At 35.6% G+C, this 17,457-nt stretch overlaps 2 protein-coding genes across 2 annotated transcripts; both read left to right on the forward strand.

Annotated features, from left to right (window-relative positions):
* The first annotated feature begins 6,304 nt into the window (after positions 1-6,304).
* LOC127158557 (polymeric immunoglobulin receptor-like) lies at positions 6,305-10,463 on the forward strand. The gene is made up of 9 exons (XM_051101637.1): positions 6,305-6,534; positions 6,622-6,915; positions 7,007-7,324; positions 7,407-7,721; positions 7,800-8,102; positions 8,189-8,506; positions 8,586-8,861; positions 9,392-9,478; positions 9,589-10,463. The coding sequence occupies exons 1-8, from the start codon at positions 6,492-6,494 to the stop codon at positions 9,475-9,477; spliced, it is 1,953 nt and encodes a 650-aa protein (XP_050957594.1). The 5' UTR covers positions 6,305-6,491; the 3' UTR covers position 9,478; positions 9,589-10,463.
* Positions 10,464-13,677: 3,214 nt separating this feature from the next.
* Positions 13,678-15,556, forward strand: LOC127158556 (CMRF35-like molecule 8; the record flags this gene model as incomplete). Its single annotated transcript, XM_051101636.1, has 4 exons — positions 13,678-13,854; positions 14,042-14,389; positions 15,315-15,408; positions 15,458-15,556. Coding segments are annotated over exons 1-4 (581 nt in total), but the record flags the coding sequence as incomplete, so codon positions are not given.
* Between the last annotated feature and the right edge of the window lie 1,901 nt (positions 15,557-17,457).

The following is a 17,457-nucleotide window of genomic DNA, read 5'->3' on the forward strand; positions in this document are numbered from 1 at the left end:
AATATCTACTGCCTTGAGATGATCTATTGCACTATTCAGATGGTTAAAGAGATTTGGTGTGTCTTCAGGAGGGCAGAGGTCGACCTCTTTGCCTTAGAAGACAACTTTTACTGCCCAAGTTATTTCTCAGTGCAGTGAGATGCTTTGACCCACGATTGGCCCAACACTTGCCCCCCAGACATGGTTCCCCGACTTGGTGCAGTTGTCAGCAGCAGCTGTCAATACCACTGACGAAGGACCTTCTGTCGTAGGCGAAGGGCATGAACATGGAGGAGGGGCAGGAACATCAAGAACTTAGTGAAATCACATTCACCACGTGTCTCACATACTGAGTTTCTTGCAAGAGTTGTTGGAACATGGGCAGGCCCCTGCCACTCACAGCGAATCATTCCCTCAAAGCTGGCCAATCAGTTGGCAATAAAGAGGGCACCCAGTGGTTGAATCCTCATCGTCCTCAGACTGTGCCGACCTGGGACTTATCCATAGTCCTAAGGATTCAATTCAATTCAAATTTATTTGTATAGCGCTTTTCACGATACATATCGTTGCAAAGCAGCTTTATACCAAATTGACATTTTTACAATATATGTAGTAGTAGCTTGATGTACATATGGTAGAGATGTGTGGTAAAGATCAATTAATGACGTAATCAAACAGACAAAGAACACTATAAATTTGTAGCAGAATTTGGTAGTGCTGTATGTTTTCAGGGTTGGCATCAGGGTTGGCATCATCTGAAGTCCTCTGAAGGGTTGGCATCATCTTTTCTTAAGTGTTCTGGATCCACACTGGAGCTTGTGAATTCCTAGTTACCATGGGATGTCAATCCCATGGCAAAAACAGAGAACAAATAGGAACATAATTAGCGTAGCTGCTGTTCAAACTAAGAAAAGGAAGGTTTGTTAAACCAGAGCTAAAAGATTAAAATGAACATTTGATCAGATATAGCTGCAGAAAAAGTTTATGAGATGCATTATTTGAATGCTTGGCTAAAAAGATGTGTCTTTAATCTAGATTTAAATAGAGCCCTCTATTTGAGCCGCTCCACTCAGCCAATCCCTTCTTTTGGCTTTAGTGTCGGTCAAGCGAGTGGGTGACTTGCAGGCACTGTCAATCAGTGTTTCCTGTCTTGAGTTTGGACCTAACAACTGTTAACCTTGTCTTGGCTTGAGGACAACTTATGTACCTAAGGTGCTCTCAACTCTGTTTAGAGCACAGGTTATCACAGGTTATCACCCCTCTAGCAGAGGCTGCTCTAAAGGGCTGCCAGTTACTAAGCAGACATTTTCTCACTGGATAGTGAATGCTGTAGCCTTGCCTTCTGAAGGCTTGCAGTGCCCACCAGTGGAATGGCCTCCTCCTGGGCATGGTCCAGCGGGATTTATTTTGGTGAGATTTTTGTGTCCGCTCGCTGGTCATTGCTGTCTACCTTTGCCAGATTCTATAACTTATACATTCCTGCTCTGCAGGCATGGATTTTGTCTGCTTATTTTCACGCTGATGGTGGAAGTGGTTATATGTGTAGTCCCCAGCTATTAGCTTTTTTTCTCATGCTCTCTAATCCTTAACTTAGTGCTCCAAGGCTGGGCTCACAGAGCAGGCTTCATTCTGTATCTGGGCATAGCACAGCATGTTTGGATGTGATCCCCATAGTTTGTTACATGCAATGGCAGAGCCTGTTTGATAGGTAATGCTCCAGTTACTGTTGTAACATTCAGTCGAAAGATTCTGATGAAATGGTGCTCCTAGCTGTCTAATATAGGAAGTGCCACTGGTTTGTGCAGCTACAGAATTGTGAACAAATCAGACTTTAGTAACAGACTAAACAGGAGTTTTCCCATACTGGTTTGTACGCAACACTTGTTCCCTTATCTCAGGGAAACAAGGTTATGTCAGTAACCGTAGTATTTCTGCTGTTGCTCATGTTGCTTCTATCACATGTTTAAAATAGTTTGTCATGTCAGTTTGTGTGAGGTCATGATGAAAACAGGAAATAAAAGCCCCGAGTGACATTTCTAGAATATACTACACTCAAAAAAATATTTCAACATACAAAATTTCCATGCATTTAGATTACATAGTTTTAATTTAAACAAATCAAGTAAACTTAATGTGATTCAAATGCATCAGTCTTACGTAAATGAAACAGGTAAAGTTGATGTAATATTTCCCAGTGTTAAACAAACCCTGCTCAGTGTTCATGTGTTTCCACACTACAGAGTGTTCAAGTAGCATTGACACAGTGTTGGAGTTAAGGAGATCATTATGTCATGATTGACCAATAATGATGAACACCTGCTGTTTACAAGCAGAATCACAGAAGGAAAGAGAAACACAGGAATCAGACACAGCCAAAGAGAAAATGAACTTAAATGAAGACATTAAATCTCTGATTAAACAACTCCACAAACATTACAGTTTGACTTTATTTCTGTCATATATCCACAAATATTATTTGAGAACATCTAAACAGAGGTTTAGATTTTTTTTTTTTTTTTTTTTTTTTTTAAAGTTTCAATTGACCTCACCATCATGGCGAACAGGGTTTACTTTAGTTGGACTCTTGACTTTTGATTTTTTTATTTTAGTTTTTTTGGCTGCTGTAATTATGTGTATGAAGCACATTTATTATAGCAAAATTAAAAAGCCAAAAAAAGTCTGATTACGTGTTTTTGGTTCAGTTTTATTGTTTGTTAATTCATTGTCATCCAGTGGCATGATGCACTGATCTCATGCAGTGGTTAGTCTATTATTTTCATAGTTTATAACAGGTGTATGAACTATTATGGATGTTTATCTTATACACTAAACCTAGAAATCTACAGCATCAGTTTGACACACACAGACATCAAGAATGAGCATATGAATCTCAACAATGGTGACAGTCAACAGCTGCATGCTGGGAGTCATGGGTGAGATTTGTACTCTGCTGCTACCCAGCATGCAGCTGTTGAATGTCACCATTGTTGAGATTCAAATGCTGATTCTTGATGTCTGTGTGTGTCAAACTGATGCCGGAGATTTCAAGGTTTAGTGTATAAGATAAACATCCATAATAGTTCATACATCTGTTGTAAACATTATGAAAATAATAGACTAACCACTGCATGAGATCAGTGCATCAGGCCACTGGATGATAATGATTTAACAAACAATAAAAATTAACAAAAAACACCTAATCAGACTTCTTTTTGGCTTTTTAACTTTGCTATTGTAAATGTGCTTCATACACATAATTACAGCAGCCAAAAAAGTTAAAATAAAAAAATCAAAAGTCAAGAGTTCAACTAAGGTAAACCCTGTTCGCCATGATGGTGAGGTCAATTGAAACAAACAAAAATAAAAAAAAAATAAAACATCTAAACCTCTGTTTAGACGTTCTGAAATAATATTTGTGGATATATGACAGAAATCAAGTCAAACTGTAATGTTGTTTGTGGAGTTGTTTAATCAGAGATTTAATGTCTTCAATTATTTAAGTTCATTTTCTCTTTGGCTGTGGCTGATTCTTGTGTTTCTCTTTCCTTCTGTGATTCTGCTTGTAAACAGCAGGTGTTCATCATTATTGGTCAATCATGACATAATGATCTCCTTAACTCCAACACTGTGTCAATGCTACTTGAACACTCTGTAGTGTGGAAACACATGAACACTGAGCAGGGTTTGTTTAACACTGGGAAATATTACATCAACTTTACCTGTTTCATTTACGTAAGACTGATGCATTTGAATCACATTAAGTTTAATTGATTTGTTTAAGTTAAAACTATGTAATCTAAATGCATGGAAATTTTGTATGTTGAAATATTTTTTTGAGTGTATAGTTTCCACTCCACATATAGAGACACATGCAGCAGCTTGACACATACAGTTAAAGCTGTTTAGTAGCAGCTCTTATGATGAGACGCATGTGGTTTGATAATCATCATTTGTACTCTATTCAGAGCTGTTAAAATGGCTTGTTTTCATCTCTTTGCATATACTGATGCTATTTGACCTGCTTTAGATTTGTGCATACAAAATAGTTACAAAGAAATGATAAAGGTAGACATTGATAGCATTAACAGCAGTGAATCTGCGGTCCCCACAATGTTAAAAAATGATTAAAAATAGTAAATGATGTTTATCTGAAAGTGTAACGATGCAAACATGTTTTCTGTGAGGGCTAGGTTTAGGGTTGGGGTTGGGTTGGGGATAGACAATATAAACTAAAAACTATAGATTCAGGAAATTTAATTTTTGGTCAGTATAAAATCTATTTAAGTCTTTTTTTCCCCACAAGGATTAATAATGATTTGTTATTATTGTCATATTCAAAGACTTGAAAATAACATTTTAATCTGAATTTGTCTCAGAGTTTCTCATGAACATTGGAGGTTTGTGTGTGTGTGGGTGTGTCAAAGCCACAGAAAACAGTTTGACAGTTCAGGGTCTAAGTTTAGTTTGACTGTGATGAAATAACAGACAGTTAACAGTGAACAGACTGTAAAGATTATTCAGGAAACCCACAGTGAGACACATGAGACTGAACACACAGTTCAGTTGTTTTATATAAGCATTCACCTCAGTTTTGTGTTATTTAAAATCTTTTTCAGTAGCAGATGTGGTAACTAAAGTAACGAGTTATATTTGTATCTATGTCTGATCCTGTGCATCTAAATCAGGTGTGCCCAAACTCAGTCCTGAACCAGCTAATCAAGCTGGTCAACTAGGCATACTAAAGCATTTACGCTGGAGGTGAACTTTGCAGGACATGACCCTCAAGGACTGAGTTTGGGCTCCCCTGATCTAAATATTCAAATATGGCACGGTAACAACACACGCTAGTGGAACCTTTAAATAATGAAGTTAACTTAGGTGTCATTCTGCTAAAGATCTTCACCATGTGATGCTTTTTAGCTTGTGGTTTTCTTTTGCACTATTCATATTCTTTGGGTCAAACCAAAGCACTCCAGCCACCTGCATATGTGATACAAACAGGAAATGGTTTGTGACACAAAATGGAAATGACACTCCATGTAAATTTGTGTATTAAATAAAAAATAAAATATTATTTACAATATATATCAGTTCCTTCTTCAAAATGTTTGTCAGGTTATTTCATATAAAATATTAAAGTCAAGTACAATCTCAAAACTTTTTTAGCCCTTTTTGATTTGATTTGAAAACAAATTCACTGTTGTCTTGAAGTTTGAACTGGCATTACAGAGAGAGGAATATTTTCAGTGAATAATCAATTAAACAATAAAAAGATCCTCACACAGAGCTGTTTTATGTATTAAAGCATACTTACAATAAACACTACGAAGTGTGTAAATGGTTCATTTTGGAGCTTGACAGCAGTGCTTTACTTACAGTTGCACACCTGAACCAGCTAATCAAGGTCTAACTGAATCTCACATCTTTACAAATTTACAAAACACCTCATTGTATTGTCTAGGCCTTCAATGTGGTAGTTGCATTGCTGTTTATGCAGGGTCAGAAAGCTCTCAGATTTCATCAAAAATATCTTAATTTGTGTTCCAAAGACGAAAGAAGGTCTTAACGGCTTGGAACGGCATGAGCTCAAGTAATTAATGGCAGATTTTTTTTTTTTTTTTTTTCTTTCCTTCTTTTTGGTAATGGTACAAATGGGTAAATGTATAATTATTTTTATCCCAAATGTATCTTCATTAGGTAAACTGCAACCTTTCATAAACAGGGTGAACACCACATTTTTGTGAAATTCAGTTTAGCAGTATCTTTTAAAAAGTGATACCAAATACAGTGAACTTGTCATAGTTTTGCAGTGCCTACAGTAAACAAACAACCAGATGTGTTATTGAAACCTCTGGCTCCCTCTAGTGGCAAATATGAACGAATATCTGGTAAAGTTCTTGGTGTTATTAGACTTTATATAGTTGTACTGTAGGGCAGCTGATGGAATTGATAGATTTTATACTTTGTTCTGTTTTTATTATAAATCTAAATTAATTCAACATACAAATGGTGCTTACTGAAGCTGAGGCTTGGTGGACAGCCACTGTCCATGGTGCTGAATCCATGACTGTTTTCAGTGACTCCCATGCATTTTTCTCGTTTTCCCCCCACACATAAAGTATCCAAACAAATCCAGCCAAATGCCAGTTAATTCTGGTATACTTCTAAAAACTTAAACATGTAATATGTAAAAATATATGAAACTTACATGTACACTTTACTAAAACTTGTGGAAAATATAAATTTGTTTCAGTGTTTCATTTGTCCTTATGGAGAGAACTTGAAACCTGTATGAGCTCTCAGTATCAGACACTGTAACCTCCACTAGGTGGCGCTCTTTCAGTGTGATTAATGTGATATTCAGTCAGTGGTGATGGTGGGAGGAGCCAGTAAAGCTGCTCATTACTGATGAAGAGCTGAATAAAGAGGAAGTAACTAAAGCAGACAGATGTAGAGACAGAGAGATTCACACAGAGATCATTCAGCATAAAGAAGACTGAACTCAACTCACAATGAAGATCCTCCTCATCTTCTTCACTTTCTACCTGATCTCAGGTCAGAGCTTTTCTCTTTCATCACTGCAGTAATGATGCTGTTTTCTGTTCATCAGCTTTCTGATCACAGTATCAATCTGATCGACAGGTGCAGTAAGATGTTTTGATGTGACTGGATATTCTGGAGGAAGCGTTCTTGTTGATTCATGGAATCCTTGGCACAAAAATGATCCTAAATACATGCAGAAGCTACAGAGTGCAATAATTATAAATAACACGAAACATGATCAGTGGATTAATGAAGGAAGTTTCACTTTATTTTGCAATAAATACAGAAACCTCATGATCTACATTAAAGAAATGAACCAACAAGATGCTGGAACATACAAAATTGGGGTTGAAGACAAATGGTTCATTGATATGACTCTGAATGTGGAAAAAGGTCAGTGATTTTAAAATATTGAAGTTTTTGTGTAGTAAAACTACTGATCAGGCTTTTGTATATATGATATATATTTTTCTGTGAATGACAGATTCATGTTGTAAAGTATCGAAGACAGTGATGGTGAATAGTGAAGAAAGTGCCAATTTCAGCTGTGAATATTCACAGAATCATATTAATGATGTAAAGATCATATTCAAAGAGAGAAAATACTCTGTTGATATGATGTACAGTGCATGGAATAAGGAGGAAAGATTTAGCATTTCAGATGACAGAGGTAAAAACCTCTTTATTGTGACAATTACTGCTGTGACACCAGATGATGGAGGAGTTTATTTATGTGGAGTTTGGCACTACAAACATCCAAACACTTACGCCATTATTAATACTGTTCAACTACGTATAAATTGTAAGTAAAATAAATTTTGAATTAAATTAAAGTTTCTGTTGTCTGTGTTTGTGGCAGAGTTAACAATATTTGTGATTGACAGCTAAAGTGGGCGTGTCTAGAGTGAGCGGCTACTCAGGAGGTGGTTTGATGATCAAGTGTGAACATCCTCAATACAAAACCAAACCAAAATACATCTGTAAAGAATCAGATGGATGTTCAGAGAGGAAGAATCCAGGAGTTCAGGATGAATGGATGGAGAATGGAGATGTTTCTTTATATGACGACACCAGAGCAGGAGTCTTGATGGTGTTTTTTAGAGAACTGAAAGCTGCAGATGCTGGAACATACAGGTGTGGAGTGAATGTATCTCACTATACTGAGAGATTCACTAAACTTGAACTGAACGTCAAACATGGTGAGGAACTGCAAATACTTTATCTTTCATGTGCAAAGACTCTGTTTGGATTTTTGTGTAATTTCTTTTGGTTTATAGATGCAGCATTTCTGACCGAATCTACTAATCTTGGTGGAGCAGTCAACATTACCTGTCAGATCCCAGAGGAACATGAAGTTCATTTCTGCAAAGAGGATGATAATCACATCTGCCAAAACATCAGCTCATCTAAAGTGACACAAATAATTTTTTCATCTGAGAGAAATGAAGAGAGAGTTTTTACAGTGATCATCAGTAATGTGAGTGTGAGAGATGCTGGAGTTTACTGGTGTGGAGCAGAAACCAGAGACACATATTTGACTTTCATCTCCCTGAACACTAAAATTCAGCTCATTGTGATTAGTGAGTCAATTCAGATGATTTCACTGTAGTAAATACAGTGCATTCAGAATCATGTGTGTTAAATGTCTATGTTTGTTTGTTTTTAGTGGCTCCAGTAGTGAGACATGAAGGAGAATCTGCTGAGATCATCTGCCCTTATGATTCAATCTATAAATCAAAGTCAAAGTCTCTCTGTAAGGGGAAGTGCTCCACTAGAGACAGAAATACTCTCAATGAGACTGTGAGAGAAGAGAAAGAGACCAAGACTGACAGATTGACTCTGAATGATGACGTCACTGCAAGTGTCTTCACTGGGACCATCACTGGACTGACAGCAGAGGATGCTGGGAAATACTGGTGTGCAGTGACATTAGAAAGAGACCTCAATTATCTTTACACTCATCTGATCGTCATCATGAACGAGGGTGTGAGGAAAATTTATTCATCTGAATATGTGAAACTACGGCTGTGAATTGATGTTCTTGTATTTGTGAACATTTCCAGAGCTGAACTTGACTAAGTATGAAGGAGACGACGTGTCAATCCAGTGCAAACATCAGGATGAAGATCAGAAAAGCTTCTGCAAAGCACATGAAGCCTCCATGTGTGTGAAGGATGGAGTTTCATTGGAGACGATCAGAGATGATCGATTCTCTTTCAGTGATGAAGCATCTACTGGAGTCTTTACTGTGAACATCATTGATCTGAGAGAAGAGGATTCTGGGATATACTGGTGTGGCGCTCACGTCACCACTAAAGTCAATCTCACTGTTAAAAAGGGTGAGATTTTATTTTATAAGTAATTTATTTAGTAATTTTACTGATTGCAGAACGTCCCTGATGGCAACTAACCACTGAATCAATGTTAAAATAGTTGATTTGTCACTGTTAATGACATTGAATTAATATCACTTTTGCACCCGCAATTAATGTTGAAAAAATGTTGAAATTTCAACAAACCACCATTGTTGTGTTCAGTATTTGCTTTAGTTGGGCTCTTGACTCTTTGTACTTTCACTTTTGATTTTTATTGTCACTTCTAACAATGTGCTCTAATACATTAGTTGAAGCAATGAAAACTAAGATCCACTGGGATCAGATGATGGTAACTGTAATCATTGTGAGGTTAAATAATTGCTCACCTGATGATGAAAATTATGTAATATGCATGGTGCGTAGATGGTCAAAGTATATTTCTGCCTTATTTTTGTTGTACGCTCTGTCACTATTGTGACTGCATTGTTTGTAGTAAAAACAAACATGGATTGACACAAAAATGTAGTAGTTACTATGTGTTTATGTATTTTCAGATTACTCTTTGCTGAATATTATTTCTATGTGTTTGACTTTGCTGCTGATTGGAGGATTCACTGTGACTGAGTGTTTATTAAGATGAGGTGATGCTTTCCTTCATATTATCACACACACAAAAGAACATATAGTGTCAACGACTTTAATTTTTTCATATGAAGCTGTTATATATAACTACTACACACTGTTTTGACAGATGCAGGTCACAAACGAACTTACATTGAACCTTCACCATCATTGAAAATGTGATTAAATATTACATGTTAAAAAATGTAGGTTAGGATTTTGAAATTCTTATTGATCTCAAAGTTTCTGACAAGTGCTGAAGGTGTTGTTTTTTGCATGATATAGACTCAGTTTTTCCATCCAGCATAAAGCCACAGACAACTGGTGAAGGTTCAGAGTCTCAGTTTGACTGTGAAGATTAGACTTACTCAGGAAACCCACAGTGAACAGTGAGATGCTAAACACCATTTGTAGGCAGAAGACAAAGATGCAGATTGTATTTGTTTTTTTTTTTTTTTTTTTTTTTTTTTTTTTTTTTGATTGTGTGTGTAATTCTGCTCTTGGTGGATTCACCAATTCTGATTGTAAATTAATGGTATGATGTACAACCTGAATAAAATGGAAAAATGAATTGTAAATTTAACAGGTAGAACAGGAGGTGCTGAAAAGAAACCAACATGACAAGCTCTCATGCTTGTGGTTTTCTTTTCCTCTTGCTGTTTATATTCTTCAGTTTACTTTAACTACCTGCAAGTGTGATAAAAAAAAAAAAAAAAAACATGACACTGTTCGTTTATTAATGATGGACACAGACTTTCTACTCCATAAAGAGATTATGTAAATCTGTCTAATATATCATAATACTGTATATAGAATGACAAAGTAATTCTTAAAGGTTTTTTAGGTCATATAAACATTCTGTTGCATGTAGAAAAACTGTTTTGTTTTTGTTTGTTTTTACAACGTTGTTACATGATTGCCTAATAAATAGTCTTTGGCTCCATCTATTTGCAATAGCTGATGGAGAATCTAATGATCTGAGCTTTGTATCTATATGATCGCAGATGAATATGGTACTTTTCAAAATATACTTTGTGTTTTTAGCATTTTCAGTGTTACATTTTCAGTCTTTTATTTTAATTTATTTAAATGATGCCTTACTGAGACTTCAGAGCCCTTACATGTAAATGATACTGTCGCCCTCTAGTGGAAAATTTAAGAGCGGTTTACTTGAGTGTCAGATCAAATCCCAAGTCCTCAAAGAGTTAAAGTTAATGAGAAGATTAACTGACTAATTAAATGATGATTGTGCATTAGTGATGAACACCTGCTGTTAACAAACAGCATCATTAAAGAAAAGTGAAACACAAGAACTACAACTGACATCAGCCACAGCCTTGGATGAAAAAAAAAAAAAAAGCCACATAATTGGGGTCAAGGTTTACTTTAGTTGGTCTCTTGACTCTTTTACTAATTAAAAGTAATTTGCTTCTAAGCAACTGCTAAATTGTTTCACAGCAAACACGTGTGCACTGCTGAATTAAACTTGAAATAGTAGATTAACTTGTGCTTTCTGCTCTCTTTCTGTCTTTTTGTTTCTTTCTGTCTCTTTCTTTGGTCAAAAACAAATGCCACTGTAATAAATGCCACTGTAATACTTCAATATTGAGGAAACAAAAAAGAACTGTATCGGCTCAGGCTTTTAGACTTGAACACTTATCATACGATCCGATTCATCAACTTTAACTATTAAAGCAACACTTTGGTTGCATGCTGTTGTTCCACAGCAGAAGATGGACTTGCAAGTGTCTCAGATCCTCAAAGAGTTAAATTTAATCAGATAAATGAGATCCTCACATGTGAAATCAGTCGTGTGGTGATCATCACACACAAAGACACCAAAACGTGACCCTGGAACACAAAACTCTTAAAGGGTTTATATATATATATATACAGGGGTTGGACAATGAAATTGAAACACCTGGGTTTAGACCACAATTAGTATGGTGTTTGGCCTCCTTTTGCAGCCAATACAGCATTATTTCATCTTGGGAATGACAAATACAAGTCCTGCACAGTAGCCAGAAGGATGTTGAGCCATTCCTTTCGCAGAACAGTGGTCAGGTCACTATGTGATGTTGGTGTATGAAAACATTTCCTGACTCGCTCCTCCAAAACACCCCAAAGTGGCTCAATAATATTCAGATCTGGTGACTGTGCAGGCCATGGGAGATGTTTAACTTTACTTTCATGTTCATCAAATCACTCTTGTCACCAGTCTTGCTGTGTGTATTGGTGCATTATCATCCTAATACACGGCACCACCTTCAGGGTACAATGTTTGAGCTATTGGGTGCACATAGTCAACCTTCACACTCTGCTCTTATTGGTGGAATGTGCGATCAGTAAAGACTGGCCACCAGGCTGCATAAATATAGCCATGAAACCTCCAACACTATATTGGCCAGTGTTTCAGTTTCATTGTCCAACCCCTGTATATATATAAAATATGTAATCTGAAAGCTGAATAAATAAGCTTGTATGTATGGTTGGATGTATGCTTTGTTAGGATAATACAATATTTAGCAGAGGTAAAACTATTTAAAAATCTAGAATCTGAGGGTGCATTTTTTTTTTTTGTTTTTGAAATATTAAGAAAATCATCTGTAAAGTTGTCCAAATGAAATTCTTAGCAATACATATTCAAAAATTATGTTTTGATATATTTATGGTGGGGAATTACAAAATGTCTTCATGGAACATGATCTTTACTTAATATCCTAATGATTTTTGGCATAAAAGAAAAAATATCTATAATTTTGACCCATACAATGTATTTTTGGTAATTGCTACAAATATACCCATGCTACTTAAGACTTTGTGGTCCAGGGTCACAAATACGTAAATTTGATTGATCATGCATAAAGTCATTTATATTTTAACAGCTAAGAATTCTTCCGCCATGTAGTTCTTTGGAAATAGTTAAAAGAATTATTGTTGAGCAATGCACAGACGCAGCACCGTCTAATTTTGTGTAACTTGTCACAGGCGTGTGCTTATTTACAGGTGTGAGTATTTTACAACAGCTTCACCTGCCACTTAAACTCTCTTCAGGTCTATCCGTATTCTAAATTAACTTTAACATTTCCAAACATGTTAAATGTCAGTTATTCAGCACTATAAGATGTTTCTGAAGTGTAATTTCATGTCCATGAAAACACAAGCTCATCTGGACAGACTGTGTTTGTGATGAATCTCAGCTGCTGTCCGTGGTGCTGAACATCTGCTGGGCAGTGACTCTACTCCACCATCAGGACATTTGCTCATGGTTTGAGGTTTTAAGCATGGTTTGATCTCATATAGCCGAGGCACGTGATATACATATGTTGCTATGCTAATATGATATGTTTAAAGTATGTTTGGATAATTATCAAAAGTTAAATCTTAAGACAACATCTTGAGACACTGAAGGTGAAACCATTGTTTTTTTCATGCACTGCTCAACTTTAAATTGTTAGTCTATTTTGCCTTCATAACATTTCTTATTTCAGACTAGTGGAAAGAAAACATGCAGAATACACATTTGTTCTTTCATAGTGTTTATTTTATGTCACTTTATTTGCTTTAATTATTTAATTAAGAGTTTCGAACTCTTCTGATCTATAACTGATAAGTTATAAGTTGACAAAATCAAACAAGAATTTTGAACCTGGTTTTAACAAATGTTCACATTTATGTTCTTGAAATATCTACAAATTAGCACATATTTAATTAGATACTGACTCATTTGCATAATGAAACATAAAATTTTAGAAAAATTGTAAACAATTGTTTTACTGTCTTTCATTAATCAGCTGGGTTAGTATGGTGATATCTATTATTAGTTATAGTTTACCTGTAATTGAGATCTCACTGTAATACAAACATCCTCAAATCCACTTTCCTGCAGAGTTTAGCTGTAAACCTAATCAAACACACGTGAGCAGGCTAATCAGTGCCTTCGAGATCATTAAAAAGTCACATGTAGGTGAGTTTGATCAGGGCTGGAGTTAAACTCTGGAGTGCATTGGTCCTCCAAGGCAAGATTTGAGAACCCTGCTGTATTATAAATTATATAAACCTGCACTCGTACAGTTTCAATGGAAACCGCTGTTGTTTGCATGTGTGCCCATCAGATGTCACTGTCAAATGAAGCCTGTGTGGAGTATTAGTTGTACCTCTAGCTTTGTTCATATCTCTCTCTTGCTCTCTTTTTCTTTGTGTGCCATATATAGAGGAAGTGGGCGTCTCTGTCACATTCATCAGTTCATGTTAAACATGTAACCAGGAAAGAAACACTCAGAGCTCATCTGAACACACATCGAGAGCTTCAGAAGAACTGAATCTACTAACAACCGAGAAGATCATTGAATAAGAATGAAGATCATCTGGACTTTCACTCTGCTGATGATTCCTGGTAAGAATCAGAACTCACAGTGCTCAGTGTTCACAGCGCACAGAATCACTAAACACAACAGGTCTTTAACCTCAGTTCATTTTGTTGAACCAGAAATAGTAGCCTAATGAACTGTGAAAGTTCATAATTCAGTGCCATGTATATTATATATTATTGTAAATAATGTATTAATGCTGGTTTGTTGTAGGTGTTGTGAGCTCCATCAGTCTGACAGGATATTCAGGAGGTGAAGTCAACATCACATGCAAATATAATATACAGCACAAAGGATATACAGCAAATGCAAAGTATTTTTGTAGAGGAAAGAAGCCAGGGAAACCAAAGGGTGAATGGTGCTCTGAACTCATCAAGACTTGTGAGAAAGATAAATGGTTTCATTCTGGAAGATTCTCTCTGTATGACGACACAAGAGCAACAGTTTTCACTGTGACCATCAGAAATCTGAGTGAACGTGATACTGGGACGTACCAGTGTGGAGTTGACAGAACTACAAAAAAAGATTTCTACACTGAAGTGAAGCTGAACATTATAACAGGTGAGTAACTGAAACCATCAAACCCATGATGATCCACAGAACATCAACACACATAATGACAGTAATAACAGTGAACACCCATAGATCCTAAAAGACCAAATGAAATCAGCAACCACACTTAAAAATAAAGGTTCCAAACATTTATTTGTATTTTTTTTCTCAATGATCTGGATTTTGTAGAATAATCCCTTTTTGCTTCCTCAAAGAAATTTGTCATCAGCTGTTCATTGATCAGTTCTTAAAATAACATTTTTTTCCTAATATGAAGAAAATAATAAATTCTAAATAATAATAATCTATTTATTTCTACTATTAAGAACCCGTTTCCATTTATTTCGTCATGTGTGTATATATTCACCTTATTTTCCATTGCGGATGTAAGATGTTTTCTGGTGATGTGTTAGACTTCCGGTTCATAATCTGCCGTAGAGAAATAGTGAGAAGAATATCGAAGTCTAGTAAACAGTAAAATACTTTGCACTACAAACCATTGTGTTCATAATTCAGATAATACATTAAAATAATATGGTAAGACATATGGCAAAATCAAGCAGCAAACCAAGCTGTTGTGTGCAGATAAAAATAGCTGGACGACCACAAGCCAGACCCTCCATTTGTTCCTTATAGTTTTTGCTGATAACAGGAATTGAAAATAAATGTAAATGTATGTAAATCAACATATAATACACTTATTATAGTCATGCCATTTGATGTCAGCATCTGTTATGTTTTATTCAGACTTTAAGTCCTTCTAAGAGTTTCACAATGTTCAGAGGTTGACAGTTTGTGGTTTTGTATGTGTGTGAAACATGTCTGATGTTTCAGTAATGTGTGAAAGGCATCAGCATCTGTGAGAACAGGGAAGTACGTATCTGTGAGCTGAAAACACTTTATTTACCTGTAGTATGGCTTTACTGTGTTTTAGAGAGAAATGAACACCAAACAACATCAGCTGAATCTCCACTGATCACATCTTCATCTCCTGTAACAGGTAGAATTTCACTGATTTCTGTCAGTCGGTCAGTTTTGACTCTTCAGAGTGATTGAGTGAATCTGTGGTGTTTTCAGGTTCTTCTCTGATCATCAGTGTGTCTGTGCTTCTGCTTCTGATCATCACTGTGATTCTGTTAGTGATCGTGACTCTCTGGAGGAGGCGTCAGTCACACAGTAAAACTACTTTTACTTTCTTTAAAAGACGTATTTTTTTTCACATTAATCAAACTGACACATTATCATCCAAAAAAAAAAAAAAAAAAAAAAAAAAAAAAAAAAAGGCTACATCTTAAGATGAACAGATAAATATAAGAAAAGATTTAAATAATTTATTTGCTTGTCTTTGACAGTTGCTGATTCCTCATCCAAAAGATCTCACATGACAGCAGAAAACAGTGAAGCAGTTAGTAGAATTAGTGTGATTGCAAAAAGATGTCCATCTGATACAGTTCAGGAACAGGTCTTCATCACATCTGGTGATGATCTAAATTACGCTGTGGTGAATTTCCATAAGAAAACGGACTGTCCTGACAGTGTCACTTTGAGAAATAATCAAGATTACAGTGAATACGCTGCTGTCAATCATCACACTGCCTGACGAGCCACAGCAGAGAATGTGTTATAAACTGATGCATTTGAATCAATCACAATGTCCAAAACTAACATTGAGCACCAAATGAGAAACGTACTGTTTAAAGAAAACATTAAGCATATTCAGACTGATTGTAATGTCTGATGATTCTGGTTCCTCTTAAGACATTTGTAGATTAGATGATTTTCTTTAAAGCTGCTTTGAATCAGCATTAATTGCACATGCAACAGTACAGTATCTGAGGTAAAGTGTATTTATTTATTTTTTCTAATGCATCATTACATAGAATCAAATAATAATGTCTGCTTTCAAACATTTCTATGTCAAATAGCCTTACCACAAATAAATCATTTTTACTCTCAATAAATTTCCAGTGCTTTCTAAACAGTTTTTTTTTTCTAAATACTTTGCCCAGTCATCTTATATATATATATATATATATATATATATATATATACACACACAACATTACTCCAAGTTTACAAACCAGCTTCAGTCTGAAATGTAATAATAATTTAATTTCTCAAAACTATTTTTGTTATTGTAACATTCAAACACATGAAAATGATATTTTAATCTACAATTAAGTTTTGTCACAAAGTTTCTCACAAACGCTGTTCATGTTGTTTTTGTGTTCATGTCTGTTTTTCCGTCCAGCTCAAGGCCACAGGAAACTGGTGAGGGTTCAGGGTCTCAGCTTGTTATAAGTGTGAAGGTTCAACAGACTTATTCAGGAAACCCACAGAACATTTTATAATCAACAAATTAACCATGTTTGTCTCCCAAACTAAAGGCAAAGCATCAAAATGCATCTTTATATTGCAGTAAGTTTGCTTTTCCTGAATTCAGCAGAACATAATTGAAAGTCTAGACAGAGATGTATTTACCAGAGTATTACCTAATGTGAAGTTTCAAAAGTTGCGTTGTGATATTTTGGGCGACAATCTGATATTATATGGGAGAAAATGTGCAATTGTGAGTCTGTATAGTTGTATTTGAATATTTACAAGAATAATTTAAAGATCAAACAGAAGTTTGACTTTGTTAGCAATTTTAAAATTACAAGTGTAATTTCGGTAAAATGTTCTTTATCTTTCTTTGCTATAGGATAAAGTGACTTGCTGATAAAAGTCTCAAAACTTTGGGTTTGCAGGGTTTTAAATAAGGTGGTCAATATGCTATAGATTATCTACATGAGATGCTTTCCAGCCTGTGGTTTTCTTTTGCACTATTTATTTTCTGTGGGTCAAACCAAGAAGCCCATATGACACCTGCAGGTATGATAAAAACAGGAAATGGTTTCTTGAGAACGATGGGGACAAACTTTCCACTCCGTAAAAAATGCTGTGAATTTATATAAAATATCAAAAAAGTCATTATAACATACCCCAGCTCTTACTTCAGAAGGTTTTAGTCAGGTCAGCTAGAGGAATGTACCATTTCACTTATTTATTTATTTTAATAAGCTCAACCAACTGCAGTC

This window comes from Labeo rohita, unplaced genomic scaffold (assembly GCF_022985175.1).
Source record: "Labeo rohita strain BAU-BD-2019 unplaced genomic scaffold, IGBB_LRoh.1.0 scaffold_1564, whole genome shotgun sequence".
NCBI lineage: Eukaryota > Metazoa > Chordata > Actinopteri > Cypriniformes > Cyprinidae > Labeo > Labeo rohita.

Excerpts from the sequence above, each read along its gene's own strand:
- LOC127158557 (XM_051101637.1), top strand. The coding sequence starts at position 6,492 with ATGAAGATCCTCCTCATCTTCTTCACTTTCTACCTGATCTCAG. Across the intron at positions 7,325-7,406 it reads TGTTCAACTACGTATAAATT|CTAAAGTGGGCGTGTCTAGA; the intron begins GTAAGTAAAATA and ends TGTGATTGACAG. Across the intron at positions 7,722-7,799 it reads TGAACTGAACGTCAAACATG|ATGCAGCATTTCTGACCGAA; the intron begins GTGAGGAACTGC and ends TTTGGTTTATAG.